Source organism: Sciurus vulgaris (genome assembly GCF_902686455.1).
Source record: "Sciurus vulgaris genome assembly, chromosome: 10".
Classification (NCBI taxonomy): Eukaryota; Metazoa; Chordata; class Mammalia; order Rodentia; family Sciuridae; genus Sciurus; species Sciurus vulgaris.
In genome coordinates, this window is record NC_136470.1 from 63,008,481 (window position 1) to 63,021,343 (window position 12,863).

At 39.1% G+C, this 12,863-nt stretch overlaps 1 protein-coding gene across 1 annotated transcript in view; it reads left to right on the forward strand.

Annotated features, from left to right (window-relative positions):
• Positions 1 to 12,056, forward strand: part of LOC306637635 (uncharacterized protein) — a gene marked incomplete at its 5' end in the record, with an annotated part of 59,625 nt that extends 47,569 nt beyond the window's left edge. The window contains 2 exons of the mRNA XM_079100424.1: positions 1,882 to 1,926; positions 11,645 to 12,056. Coding sequence (XP_078956550.1) covers positions 1,882 to 1,926; positions 11,645 to 11,656 — 57 coding nt within the window. The 3' untranslated portion in view covers positions 11,657 to 12,056. The remainder of the gene's footprint in view (positions 1 to 1,881; positions 1,927 to 11,644) is intronic.
• Positions 12,057 to 12,863: the final 807 nt, after the last annotated feature.

The window sequence follows — 12,863 nt, forward strand, 5'->3', positions numbered from 1 at the left end:
CAAGTCCAACTTTTTTCTTTTGTGGATAGTGCTTTTATCATTGTGTAAAAACAAAAAAAAAAAAATTGAGTAACTCAAGATACCAAAGATTTTTCTCATACGTTTTGTATAGAAGTTTTAAAGTCAGAGTTTTGTATTTCTATGATTCATTTTTTAATGTGGTATGAAATATAAAGTCCTTTTAGTTTTTATTTCACATAAAGATATCCAATTATTTCAGCACAATTTTTCTTTTCGAGTTTGTTAATGTGGTTAATTATGTTCATTGATTTTTTTTTTTAACATTAGGCCAGACTTACACTCCTAGAATGAACACAACTTGATCATGATATGTATCCTTTTCATGCATTATTGAACTCATATTGCTAAGTTTTGTTTAGAATTTTGCATATGTTTTCATGAAGGATATTCTATAGTATTCTTCATTTAGAATATTTCTGTCTGGTTTTGATATCAAGGTAATACTGGCTTCATAGAATGAGTTAGAAAACAATCTCTCATCTTCTAATTTCTTGAAGAGTTTGAGAAGGATTGGTTTAACGCTCTTTAAATATTTGGTAGAATTCACCAGGGAAGCCATATAGTCTTGAGGAATATGATCTTGAAGTCATATGGTCTTTGTTGGGAGATTTTTGATTATTGATTCAATCTCTTTACTTATTATAATCTATTTGGATTTTCTATTCATTTTTAAAATCAGTTTTGGAGTGTGTTGTTTACTTCCACCTACTTATGAATTTCCCTAATTTTTTTTTCTGATAATGAAATCTAATTTTATTCCACTATAGTCAGAGAACCTATTTCATGTGCTTTAAATAATTTTAAATTTATTGATTTTGATAGGCTCTCCAAGCTAAACCTAAATTCAGGTTAACTTTGACCTCTGTCAAGATTTGCTCTGGTGGGTTGGAGTTTCCTTTGAAAAGTTTAACTTCATATTAAAAATCAGGTTAATGGAATTAATATCTGACTATAAGATACGTACAAGAAAGAATTGTACAAAGTGGAACGTGATTTTAAAAAGTACAAATCTCTACACCTGTGTATGAACCGTTACTTGTCAATGAATTCAGCCATTGTAGTCAGCATTTAATACAAACTTACTATTCTTCAAATTCTGAGATATAAGAATAAAATTCACCCTGACCTCCTTCTTAGATTCAAAGTTGTACAGTAGTTTCCTCACATACATATCTATGGGTTATTACATTGTGGCGTCTTTAAAACCAGATTAGACACCCATTTTCTTAACATATCACGGCAGAGTTTAACATATTACTAAAGAAAATATATTCTAAAAGCAATTGAAATGACTCTTTGGGATCCATTCTTATCAGTGTTTTCATGAGTTCCTTGACTCTTATAAGTCAGAAATTTTAGAAATCATTGGTATTTTAGTCAGATTTTTTGCTGCTGTGACCAAGAGACCTGACAGAACTATTTTGAGAGGAAGAGTTTATTTGGGGCTCACAATTTCAGAGATCTCAGTCCACAGGCAGTTGACTCCATTGCTCTGGGCCCAAGATGAGACAAGACACCATGCCAGTAGGACAAGTCAATCAGGGAGCAGAGAGAGTTTTGCACTCCACCAGGGACCAAGTATATACTGCAAAGGCACACTCTCAATGAGTCACCTCTTCCAGCCACACCCTACCTGCCTACAGGAACTGCCCAGTTAATCCCTATCATTAGATTAATTCACTCATTGTTTTGAGGGTCTCATAACCCACATTTCACCTCTGAGTGTTTTCTCATGTCTCACATAGGAGCTTTTGGGGGTCACCTCACAGCTAAACCATAACAATTAGTAAAATACCCTCCTTTCCTTCTACTCTAGTAGTAGGTGTAGTCCTTATCCCGTTCTCCTTTGTTATCTTCCAGGTTTCTGCCCCGAGGGCAATCCTCTACAGTCCCATGGATTTACTGGTGAATTTTTACCTGAGAAATAGTCCTAAATTTCCACTCATCTCTACTCACCAGAGAAGTGGCACCATCACATAGTTCTCTCTACATCTTTATCTTTTTGTGAGAAACAAAGTTTCACCCTGTTTAACATCTGTGTTTTACTCCTTTGAATTTTGTAAAGACTTGGGAAAGATATTTCTGTCCCTCTAATTGTTTATCCCCTGTTTGGATGTTTCAAGTTCCAGCATTGAAAATGGAGTCCTAAGGTTAAGGCTGTCCACCTCCAGGCATTCTTCTCTAAACATGAGCATGCCTGAGAGGGCCAGTGCATTAAACAATACTGTCAGAGAGTTATTTATTTCTCATGCAGTGACTCAGGATACTTGGACAGAATTCGATAGTTGGGAGAGTGGGCAGAAAAACCAGAAATAGGGAAGAATACAAAAGTCTTGGTTCAGAAACAAGATTGGTAGACCCAGTTAGGATCAATCTGGAGATAACCTAGACCTTCAGTACAAGAAGTCTACAGAGTATGGAAGAAGCACCAAAGTAGAGTCAAGAATGAAAGGCAAATATTATCTGTTTCACAAGGTGGGCAAGAGGCAGGCCCTGGTAAAATGTGTATTTCATAGCTTCCCAAGTCAATAGGGGGATTAGTGAGACATTTGTGTTCCCAAATACTTCAACATTCCCCTTCATGTGACATGGATGCTAACAAAGTAATAGAAACAACAAGATAAAATAGGAGTCCAGGGTCCTTATATCCACTGACATTCTGCAGCATTCTCCATGGATTCCCATCTAGGAACCCTGAGGTATGGTGTGGGTATTAGCCAAAATTTTATGAAACTAAGCATAGTGGTATTATTTTACCAAAGATATTTTACAAAGACATTTTTCAGTAGGCAAGCCATGTCTGAAGGTTATAAAGAAGTCAGGATACTTTTAACTTTAGATTAAATGGGCATAACCTTGAAAACCACAGCTTCTCACATGGTCTTCTCCTATACTCAGAATGAGTAGGTTTGGAAACGTTTACATAAATATAAATACATATATAGGTGTGTGCACACACACACACCCCCAATGGCTAATTCAACATAGGACAAGAAAATTTTTTTAATATAAGTCACTATAGATTCCATTTAGACCCCTAACTTCTTTTGAATAAAAACAAGCTGCTCTTAACAAAACAATTATGAAAAAAAGTAAAAATATGTCCGTTACCAAGTCTGTGAAGGCCTTATTATTCTAAGTCCCCAAACTATCTTTCATCCTTGAGAGAGAACATGTGCAGATATCCCAATAGCTAAATGACCTACAGTTAAGGACTGAACACCATGAGGAGGCAGACAGCATCTGTAAGCATCCACTCTGCCATGAAGAAACCCAGAAACAGCCCCATCTCATCCTCTGCTTCCAGAATCTTCATATGGTACCTGGTGCTTGTGAAACGGTGGCCTAGTGCAAGGAATGCAGAGCGGATAAAGCCAGGGTTAAGCAGCTCCTGCTTTCCCTGCCTTGGCTGCAGGACCAGCAGTGGTTGGAGGAGGCTGAGTTCTAATGACCACCATCGTCTCTCACTGTCTCACTCACTCCAGGACTTTGAGAAGTCCCTTAACCTGACTGGTCTCAGCCTCCTCAGACCCAAAACAAGAAGATTGGTCAGGGTGGTCCTAATGTTTGTACAAGTTCTTAGAGTGGGAGATAGCATTGGAAGCCATCACTACAAATCTTTAGGAAGAGAAATATTAAATAATGAGTATAAAATAGAAAATATTAAAATAGGAAAAACAAAGAGTCATAAATTAGAACCTTGGTCTTTCATCAGTTAAAATGACTCTTGAAAGAACAAGATAAAGCAAGTTAAGGACAAAGGTTTATTTTGTAACCTGGATTAGGCTCAGCCAGCATCTCTTTCCATTATAACTGATGAACTTCAGTTGGCAGCAATCTCAGCTAGTTGGACAGATCAGTTATTAGTCAGTGATCTGCGAGGTAGAAAACTTTCCTGGAGAGATTATTGTTCTACTCCTATGGATTTGTGGCTGTTTTTACATTTAACTTTACTCAGACACCAAAGAACATCTGGTATTTCATAAAATGTCACCTTTGAATATGAATTTGGCAAGCACATACTGAGTGCTGGAAAATGACATACTGTCTCACCAGCGTCCATGTGTGGCCTCCCATAATGGATCTAAAAGAGAAGCAACTTGATTCAACCCACCCAGAACTGCTGACTACAGGTCCACTCTAAGGTGACTTTTCTTATGAGTGAACGCAAGCCACATTCCCAGCTTCATTTCTAACAGCCTACAGATACCAGCTAACACATGAGCAGCGAGGCCAGGGAGGGAGAGCTAAGAACAAAGGGACAGAGAACTGAATTTCAAAGCCACAGAGCATTAGTGTTGTTTGGAAAATTATGGAGTAGTTCTTGTCACTCAAATATGAAGCCTGATCGATTACATAAAAGAAATGGCAGATGCTATTTCATCTGTCTTTAAATTCTCCCTTTGATTCCAGAGTATTTGGAGTAGTTTAAGCTCTTGGAGCTGAACTACCTGAATTCAACCCCTAACTTCTACTTAGTACCTATGAAACCTGAAGTGAATTACTGATCCTCTCTGTTCTAAAAATGGGAATGAAAATACTGCCTAGCCTCTTGGAGTGTTGTAGAAGGTGAGGTCTTAATATAGGTTAAAAAAAAAAAAAAAAAAAAGCAACTAGTGCCTGGTATGGAGTAAGCAATAATTATCATTATGTTTACTTTCCAAAGGGAGAATCAGTTGATCAGATCAAAACTTTCTGAGATAGATTGAAAGATTATCAGTTTTGGAATTTACTTTCTTAGAGAATTCGTAATTCCTTTATCTCCTGTACTTCACTCATTCTTTCCACTACCTACGTCTTCCTGGGTAAAAAAAAAAAAAAAAAAAAAAAAAAAAGCAGAAGTTTCCCAGACTTGAAACCAATTATTGCCATTACTAAGGTCCCCTCCTTTTCTAACCTTGGGTTTGTTCAGTAAAGACAGCAATTTATTTAGGTCTGAAATTGACACATTCCTTCTCTTATGAAGCTTCACTGGCTCAATGTTAGAACCATGTCCTACTTCCCAAAGAAGACTAGCTTTGTCCTACCAACCAGATAAGCTGTGTCTGCCTGGAGATCCACAGCAGCTATGTTACTGCTGAGCCACTAACCAAACAGAACTTGTAGGGTTTTAAACAATAGTTGAATTACAAGGGTTCTGTCCCAGAGGGACCATGCTTATTTTTACAGACCCGGACAATAAAATATATCTGTGTTTTTACAAACAATTGCCCAGGTCTTTGCTTTACTGGGATGTATTTTCTTGACAATAGAGAATTCCCACCTTGGAGAAAAACAAATTTCCTATCAATGTCCCTAGGATAGTTTGGTTGACTATAACTTGTAATTTTCCAAATCTCCTGCATGTATCAATAGGGACTAACTTAACCCGTGTTTAAAAAAATCTTGGCCCATGATTGCCAATTCAGCCAAACAGGAAGATGATTGCAAACTCAGATGGATGGAGAGTTTGCCAGAGATGCTGAGTAATAGCCAGAGGATATGCTGTGATCCGAGATAGAAGCTTTGCCAAAGAAAATGTCCCACAAGAGGCTGGTTGGTTTCAAGTAAAACACAGAGCTAAAATTCCCAGGACCTGCCCTAGGCTCCAACTGGTAAGAGGAGACACATTGGCCCTGACAGTACCCTAAACAGTCTCCAAAGTCCTCTTCTCCTAAGATTCTCAACATGTCCAGATGGGAAAAAAAGACTAATGAAACCTATTCTTACAATATTCAGAACTAAATGTGAGCCTCCATCCATATCCATCCATACTTTGTTCCCTCTTTGAGAGAACAAAGAGATCTGAAAGAGAAAATCATCACCTCCAGAGTAAATCCCAAAGGTAGAATCCTAGGATGCACATAAGTCATCATAGGATCATCATCACCTATGCCATCGCCATTTCCTCACTCATGAAGCCCAGCCTGTGACAGTTTTGTGAAAAACAGTCCAATTTCATACACATTCAAATGTGACAGTATGCAAGGATCTCCTCTTTGAACCAGTGGAATGTCATCCCCAAGTTAAGGGTTCTAGGGCAGTATTTAGGCTTTGGATAAAATTCTAACTTCATCATTTGCCAGCTCTGTAAGTCTGGGAAAGTTACTCAACCACTTGTTTCTCAGCTTATGAAATAGAATTGATAAATTTACCTCCTAATAGGGCTGCTGTGAAGATTTGGTAAGAGGAAGGTCTGCATAGTGCCTGGCATATGGTAAGGTCTCAGTAGATTCTGGGGCACCCAACTGAGGCAAGATTAAAAAAAGGAAGAAAGAAAGAAATAGGTAGAAAGGAGACATAAAATAGGACAAGGAAATGCAATTTTAATTCAAAGGTTCCCCATACTTTTCGAGACCTGTCACTGCCTAAGTCAATCTCTCTCTCAGGCTGACGCTCCCAAATTCCTGAAAAAAATCTGTAAATCTACCTCTGCTCTGATAATTAACCCCCTAATAACTAGGTTAAATAAAGAGAAATAAGAGACACTTAAGAGACAATGGAATGTGCAATTCTAGGAGGCTGAGCTAGGAGGATCACCAGTTTGAGAACAGTCTCAGCAACTTAGCAAGACAAAATAACAAAGATTTGGAGATGTAGGTTGGTAGTGAAGGGTTCCTGGGTTTGATTCCCAGTACCAAAAAAAGTTATTTTTTTTTTTGTTTTGTTTTTAAAGAATAAAAGAAACCTATGATTCAGGGGACTGATCTGTTAATGAAGACCATGTCAGCCTGAGGATCTGGATATTAACAGATCAACAGAAACCTTCCTCGAGATCACTAGACTGATATCATTCCTCACATACCTTCCCATGGGAAGAACTTCCTTTTAAAGAAGAACTGAGAGTCCCCAAATATGACTCTCACTCTCAAGATAGCCCGCATTTCCCCTTGAATATGTATTCCTTGTTTTACCCCCAAAGGCTTCTCTCTCGGGACTGCCTATATGCTCCCTTCAAAGTGTCATCTACTTTCCTAAATAAACCTCTATGTCTCTGATTAGAGCATGCTAAAAGTCTTTGTCAACTCACAAAACAAGGATTCCACTGGTCCTGAGTTGAGTTCCCCCTTCTCCAGGGACTCCTTGGACCCTTCTTTAGAAATACTTTTTCTCAAAAAAATAAAAAAAGAAAGAAGAAAGAATACTTTTTCTCCCATGGCAAAAGTACCCATTAGAGTAGGATTCTTAAAGCTCAGAGGATGGGCTCAGCTCAGATGGTGGGGTCAGCTTCTCATTTGCCACATAAGTCCTTGCAGCTGACACAAATTGAGAATTTTTCCCTGCTTCATCTACCCATCAGCTCCTATCCTTCAATATTTATTCCATCACAAAGGAACTTGCCAGAGCCAGAGGAAAGAGTACAAAATAGATAAAGTCGGAAACAGCAACAGGACTGGTGAAGACTGGGACTGAAAGCAAAAGCCCAACTGGAAAATAGAGCCAAGTAGCCAGATGTCTGGAAAGGTCACAGCTGGGAATCAGGATGGGGGTGAGACCAAGATAAGAGGACAAGTCTGGAACATGTGAATTTTGTGTGCTTCATTCTCTGAGGACTGGCAGTGCTGAGAATTACAGAAGCTGACCCCACCAAAGTTGAAACATAAAAGCTTCTTTCAAGTTTTGCCAGGAACTGTCCTGTGACTCATTCCAGGTAGAATATGAAAGCTCATGTTCAATAAACAGATGCTTACGTATTATTGTACTCCCTGTTCCCTTCTCTCACTACATGGCCAGGTTTCCTTATGTTCACAAGCTTGCGGGAGACAGAGAGGGCAGGAAAGCTGTTTCTTTACCCTCTTTGACTGGAGGTAATACTATGATTTATAAGCATCAATAAAACCAAAGTGTTTATCCCTCATTTTGTTGAAAATGTATCACAAATTGAACAGATTTGGATTTGTTTCAATTAAATAAAATAATCTTCACCCAGACACGAAGGTGCAGGCAGAATGTTGATCACTCGCTGTTAATCAGCTTCATCAACTTTTTGTTGCTGTGACCAAAAAGACCTGAGAGAACAACTTAGAGGAAGAAAAGTTTATTTTTGGCTCACAGTTTCAGCAGTTCAGTCCATGGTCAGTCAACTTCATAGGTTCGAGGTGAGGGAGAAAATCATGGTGAAAGAAAACTGCTCAGTTTTTGGCAACAGAAAGCAGAACGAGCTTGAATGCAAGGAACCAGTGATAATACAATCCCACTATATGGGGGAAGAGGAAACACCACACAGAAGTGTTTTCTATCCTGTGGATGGTGGTTGAAGCTTGTAAGACCAAATTGAAATAGGTGATTTTTTTTTTTTTTTTTGTACTGGGGATTGAAACCAAGGGGTGCTCTACTACTGGCCACATCCCCACCCCTTGTTATTTTTTCTTTAATTTTTTTTTAACATTTTTAGTTGTGGATGAACTCAATGTCTTTATTTATTTATGTGGTGCTGAGCATCAAACCCAGTGCCTCACATGTGCTAGGCAAGTGCTCTACCACTGAGCTACAATCCCAACCCTTTATTTATTTATTTATTTATTTTTTGTGGAGCTGGGAATTGAACCCAGGGCCTGTGCATACCAGGCAAGCACTCTACCAACTGAGCTATATCTTCAGACCCCCGTTATTTTTAAATTTTGAAACAGGGTCTTGTTAAGTTTCTCAGGCTATCTTTGAACTTGCCATCTTCCTACCTTAGCCTCCTGAGTCACTGAGATTATAGGCTTGTGCCACTTCACTTGGAGGGTGTATTTTGTTCTAAGGAGTTACCATTGCACATGGGTATTAGCAGGAGACCTAGCAAAAAAGGAGAAAAGAATTTGTTCTTGGCAGCTTTCAAACACACAAAAAACCAGCATTTGTTTTGCCAACATTTATTTCTGCAGTTTTGCAGACTCCTGCCCACAGTAAGCAAGCAGTTGGGTACAGCTTCATGATTTAAAGACTTCCCTTAGCATGACTCCTCACTACTTTAAGTTCTTCAGCCTTCATTGGTTTCATTACAACATCAGCAGTGAGAGAAGACACAACACATCGATGCCAGAGAGAAAAGACCTGTGGCTTTTGTTCGCACACACATTATACAACTTTTGCAACTGCTTCATCAGTGGGTTTTCTGCTTCTGTTTTGTGGCTTTCATAAGCTATTCTTTCTTTAGCTGTTGAATAAGTCATCTTTAATGAACATTCATTCTTTGAATCCTAGTTGTCACAGCTTAGCAGTTGTCTTATCATAAAACAAGTATAGGAAGCCAGACAGCAAAACTAGGAATGTAGGGCAAGATGTGACCCAGGGGTCACAAAGGCACACACACACACACACACACACAAAAAAAAAAAAAAAAAAAAAAAAAAAAAAAAAAAAAAAAAAAACCAGGAAACAAAAGCCCTAAATATGGGTTGAGCAGGAGAGGCAGTGATTAAGTGCCTCTTAATTACATAACTATAGGCTAGATGGTGGGACCAGGAACAAACAGCAAAAAGAGGTCAAAACCAAAGCCAGAGTTCAAAGCAGGAACACTTCAGTTTCTAAGGTAAATTAGTGAGGAAGCATCTTTTAGCCACTAGCACAACTACCATTGAGTCCCTCCTTGTACCATTCTATTTGATGCTTTACACACATTATAGCTCTGTTATATTTACTATTTATGATACATAATGTGCACAAGAAGAAATTGAGTCTCAAACTGGAAGTTTGTTGACCACAACACATTTTGGACCTATATCTGTGTGAACATAAGTCATCTTTTTCCTATGAGTATCATGGTCACTGGACAAGTTTATGATATTCTCAGTCTGGTTGCTTTCTTAGACACTACCACCATTGGAAATGGTCCAAGGATGATGTGCAGGTGGGCCCTACACAAGCTCTTCCCTATACCTTTCTCCAGGTGAGCTCTCCCTGTTCATATAAAGGGCTGCCAAAGGCATGAGTGGAGTGGGCAGAGCTGTACTGATGTGAGTAGAAGGGAAATGTTATGTTTTGGGTAAGGGTGTTCCCAAAAATACATGTGTGAGAAAATGCAAGGAAGTTTAGAGGTGGAATTATTGCGTTATGAGAACTTTAACCTAATCAGTACATTAATCCAATGATAGGAATTAACCAGGCTGTACCTATAGGCAGGTGGGTGTAGCTGGAGGAAGTAGGTCATTGTGGGGCATGTCTTTGGGGAATATATTTTGTCCCTCATGAGTGGAAAATTTTCTCTGCATCCTGATTGATTTGTCTTGAATGGTTTTCCTCCTCCATATCCTACTGGCATGATGTTCTGCCTCACCTCAGGCCCAGAGTAAAAGTCAACAATCTGTGGACTAAGAACTCTAAAACTGTGAGCCCCAAATATACTCTCCCTCCTCAAAATTGTTCTTGTCAGTTCTTTTGGTCACAGCAACCAAAAAAGCTAACTAAAACAAATTGTTACTGGAAGTGGGGCCATCACTAGGTCATAACTTGACCCTGAGGTTCAGAGCTTTTGGAGCTTTTTGGAATTTCCGGAAGGAATTTTGAAAAGTTTGGAAATGAAAGGTAGAAGAGTTTTAGAATGTTGTAAATTGAGCTTAATGGGCAATTTTGGTGGGGACTCAGATGACCAGAATGCCAACATGACTGTGGACAATAATGACTGAGTTCAAGAATTTTTAGAGGAAAAGGAGAACTCAATTGTAATTGGACTTGAAGGCATTCATGTTACATTCTAGCTAAGAAGTCATCTACATTTTGCCCATGTCGTTAAGACTTCTGTGAGGCTGAATTTAAACATGATGAGATAATTAATCTGATGGAGGAAATTTCAAGACTGCACAGCCTTCGGGTGGCATGAGTATTGATGGTGGCTTTTATTATGATAATCAGGAGCAGAAAGCAAAGCAGAAAGACTAAAAAACTTTCAGTTTGGCCAGTAAAGGAGTAAAACTGGGGCCCAGCAAGGTGTAGTTGTTAAAGAGATCACAGCCACCAAAGAAATGTTAAAAACTTTACCCAGAGACAATAGGAAAAATGGCTCATGGGCATCTCAGGAATTGGCAAGACCACACCCATCTCAGACTCAGGGGAATAAAAGTAAAAAATTCCTTGAGAATAGATCAGTGGGGCACCCTTCTTGCACAGGGAAGTTGTTACACCATGTTTAACCACCCTGACACTCAGAGGTTGCTGCAACCAGGGTCCCAGATTTGGCCATTGCTTGAGGTGGCAGCAGACTTTTGGGTCAAGCACATGGTGCTAGTTCTGCAGGAATGAAGAATGCTGGAGTTGGGGGATCATGGAGGCTTCCACCAAGATTTCAAAGGAAAGCCTGGGAAGTCAAGGAAAGTGTAGCAGCATTGAAATCCCTGTTGGTTGTCTCTGAAAAGGTTGTTATAGTTTGGATATAAGTTGTCCCCCAAAAGCTTGTATGTGAGTGAATGCAAGAAGGTTTAGAGGAGAATCATTGGGTTATGAGAGCCTTAACCCAATCAGTGAATTAATCCCCTGATAGAAATTAACTGAGTAATAACTGAAGGCAGGTAGGTTGTGGATGGAGGAGGTGGGTCATTGGGGACTCTGCCTCACCTTGAGCCCTGAGGAATGGCGCATGCTATCTATGGGTTGAGACCTCTGAAACTGTAAGCCCCCAAACAGACTTTTCCTCCTCTAACATTGTTCTAGTCTGGTCTTTTAGTTGCAAATATGAAAATACTGACTAAAACATGGAAGATGCATGGAGAAATGAGAATGAAGACAAAGTTGCAATGGAGACACCGGAGATTAAGAAACAACAGAATGACGGGATGTCTCCTGAGGAAAGCTGCAAGAATTGAGCAGAAAAAAGACAAGAGGACACAAGGAATGCACCACCAATGCCATAGGGGCAGAGTTACACAAGTTCTTTGGAAAGAACTGCACTATGACATGCGCCCCAGATGCTAGATGTAGAACTACAGAACTTGTTTGTTCAGCTGGATTTTAGTCTTGCTTTGCTTCCCATCCATTCTTTCTATGCCTTTATTTCTCCCTCATAGAAAGGAAATAAATACAACAGAAACTAGCTACATATGGCTATTTAAATTAATTAAAATCAAATTTAAACTTCACTAGCTGTATTTAAGTCCTCAATATCTTCATGTGGCTACTGACTAAAATATCAACCAGCATAGACATAGACGATTGTCATCCTCATAGAAAGTTCAATGGAACAGCAATGACTTATCACTAGAGAAGACTCCACTTTTGCTCTCCCACTTTGGTTAAAATTCTGAATGAGACCTTTATATATTACTTAGAGAAAGACAACACCACAAACAATGTTCCTTAATGGAGCAGTAGGAAAAGCACTGGTTTTTGACTTAAAGATGTATTAAATCTGTCTTGAACTGGATCAGTCAGAAATCAATTTATTTATGAGGACAATAATTGTGATAGTACTTTATGGGGATTAAATGAGATAATGTCTGTAATGCAGCTAACTCTGGGGCCTGAACACACAAAAGTACTCATCAAGTATTGTCATGGAATAATCCATTGTGGAAATGGGTTGCAGGACATATAAGGGTTTTTTGTGGATAAATTACCAGCCAGTTAGCTCAGCATTGTTTTAAGTGTTTTACAAATGTAAACTCATTGGATCCTCACAAAACCCTATGAGGTAGGTGTTAGAGAGTAAGGCCATCTGCAGAGCTGAAGTGACCACAGATGTCCTCTTTCACCAGCTCTTGCAATCATGCCTGGAAGATTTCAGATGCATCACACATAGCAGTGGGCATGAGTTTATAATAAGGGTGTTTTAGTCAGCTTTTCTTGTCACTGAGACTAAAGACCCGACCAGAACAAGAGCAGAGGAAGAAAGGTTTATTTAGGGGCTCACTGTTTCAGAGGTATCAATCCATAGACAGCAGGCTCCA